The 1,832-nt window shown below is 48.5% G+C and overlaps 2 protein-coding genes across 2 annotated transcripts; one reads left to right on the top strand and one right to left on the bottom strand.

Annotated features, from left to right (window-relative positions):
- Positions 1-107: 107 nt before the first annotated feature.
- PPTG_19639 (hypothetical protein) lies at positions 108-923 on the top strand (the record flags this gene model as incomplete). The annotated part of the gene is made up of 1 exon (XM_008918099.1): positions 108-923. The coding sequence occupies one exon, from the start codon at positions 108-110 to the stop codon at positions 552-554; it is 447 nt and encodes a 148-aa protein (XP_008916347.1). The 3' UTR covers positions 555-923.
- A 348-nt stretch (positions 924-1,271) lies between these two features.
- Positions 1,272-1,617, bottom strand: PPTG_19638 (hypothetical protein; the record flags this gene model as incomplete). Its single annotated transcript, XM_008918098.1, has 1 exon — positions 1,272-1,617. The coding sequence occupies exon 1, from the start codon at positions 1,539-1,541 to the stop codon at positions 1,272-1,274; it is 270 nt and encodes an 89-aa protein (XP_008916346.1). The 5' UTR covers positions 1,542-1,617.
- Between the last annotated feature and the right edge of the window lie 215 nt (positions 1,618-1,832).

The following is a 1,832-nucleotide window of genomic DNA, read 5'->3' as shown; positions in this document are numbered from 1 at the left end:
TCTTCCGTTTTGGATTAAAGAAGTCCACCGGAGAGCCCTGGACCACGGTGGAAGAAGAGCAGTCCTCGTGTGTCCTCCGTGCCCAGCGTGACTTTATGTACACTTTCATGGCACCTGATGTAGCTGGCAACAATGGTACAGGCGTGGAGAGACTATTGGAGTACTACCGCCTTCTGGCATTTTACTTGCCAGACTGTGAAACCCGAATAGTACGAATGGAGATCGTTGAAGACATGGTATTTGTGACCACAACCGTACAGATTACTATCACCGCCAATGCACTCCAACGAGCATTTCCGCACATGGAACCTGGTGCCGAGCAAAATGAGTGGCCGTTAGTTGCCAAGAAGTTGCTCGGAAAGCAAATTGTAATGCGCGGGTCGACACGTTTCATGTGGGATAGCACCACCCAACATGTCACGCTTCTGCAGTCATCGGCGGACCTACTGAGCTCGATTTTACGACTGTTGGGTGATATCCGATCTGTCTGCAATGCTTTCGGCGAGGCACGTATTACACCAGACTGCACGTTGACTCGTCCGCTTACGTGGTGAGGAAGCGATTGCTATAGGTACCTGTATTACATGTCCTGTAGCAGAGTGATGTCAGATCATTTTGGGTAGCAGACATGGACGCTATTGGGAGTTGGCAAGGTGATGGAAGGCATTTGCCGCCAAGTTTATTAACTGTTGGATTCAACCTCTAGTGTGGACTTTGCAACTAAACTATTCAATCTCTCTCCACACGAAGCTTGCAAGACAGACTCCCTCCGGCTACTCGCCTGGATCTGGGATTCCAGTTGCGTCTCCCCAGCCGACAGGACTCCTGGATGGAAGCTCCCCAATTATCTTCGCTCAGATACTCCCTAATACCGCTCCGAATTCGTGCTTGAATTGGATGTAGCCGCTGAGCGCAATGACCTCAAAACGGTGCAATGGCTTTTTGGACATTCTAATCTCTCTGTTACCGGAAATCATGCCTCTGAATGTCTTAGTTTTTGTCGATAGCACAGCTTACGTAGGTACTGCTGTACGAGATTCCTTGAATTACTCAAAAAAAAAAAAGACGAGAAGAAAAGTGAGGCATTAAAGTTTTCTTGTTAAATCGGTCAGCTTACAAACATCACGATAATATATAGACTATTCGTTAGCGTGTCCGATTTTCATCGTCCTGGGGTAGCTGTAACATCTGAACACCACTCAATTTGGAAGGTAACAGAACAAAAACTAAAAAGCAAAATCACAAAAAAAATGCTACGAGTCTGTTGGTTCTCAGGCACTTTTCTTCTTCATGTCCTCGTAGTAGCGGCGGTGGTCCAGATCCACTGCGATCGCGCGGTCATACAGCTCCACACTCTTCTTCTTCGCTTCCTCCCATCCACTGACATCCGTAATCGCACCAAGACGGTAATGCAGATCAGCAAGCGTGACAACGACCCATTTAGCCTCATTTTCCATCTCCAGCAGCTCATCCAGCCACTGCACTTGGCTCTTCAAGAACCCAGCCGCGTCCTCAGCAGACGACTCCACCAACTCCACCATGGACGTCAACAACCAGCGGTAATAGAACCAGGCACTCTGGTCGTCTGGCTCCGTGAAAACCGCTTGTTGGACCAGTCCGATCTCGTCGAATAAAACATCCGCCGTCAATGGGTCCGGTAGTGTGATACTACGGTGGTGTAGGGCAGAGTAGTTGGAGAAATTCTGCTCGATTTTCTGCGTTGTGAAGGCCAGTTGGTCTTCCTGGGAGATACCAGCCAATTTGCACACGTGTCGACGGTAGTTCCAGCAGTGGAAGTTTCGCTCGTCTAATATCCAGTAAAAACGATAAAA

This window comes from Phytophthora parasitica, assembly GCF_000247585.1.
Source record: "Phytophthora parasitica INRA-310 unplaced genomic scaffold supercont2.140, whole genome shotgun sequence".
NCBI classification, from domain to species: Eukaryota; Oomycota; class Peronosporomycetes; order Peronosporales; family Peronosporaceae; genus Phytophthora; species Phytophthora nicotianae.
The sequence above is the reverse complement of the archived record's forward strand: the minus strand, read 5'-3'. Positions and strand labels throughout refer to the sequence as shown.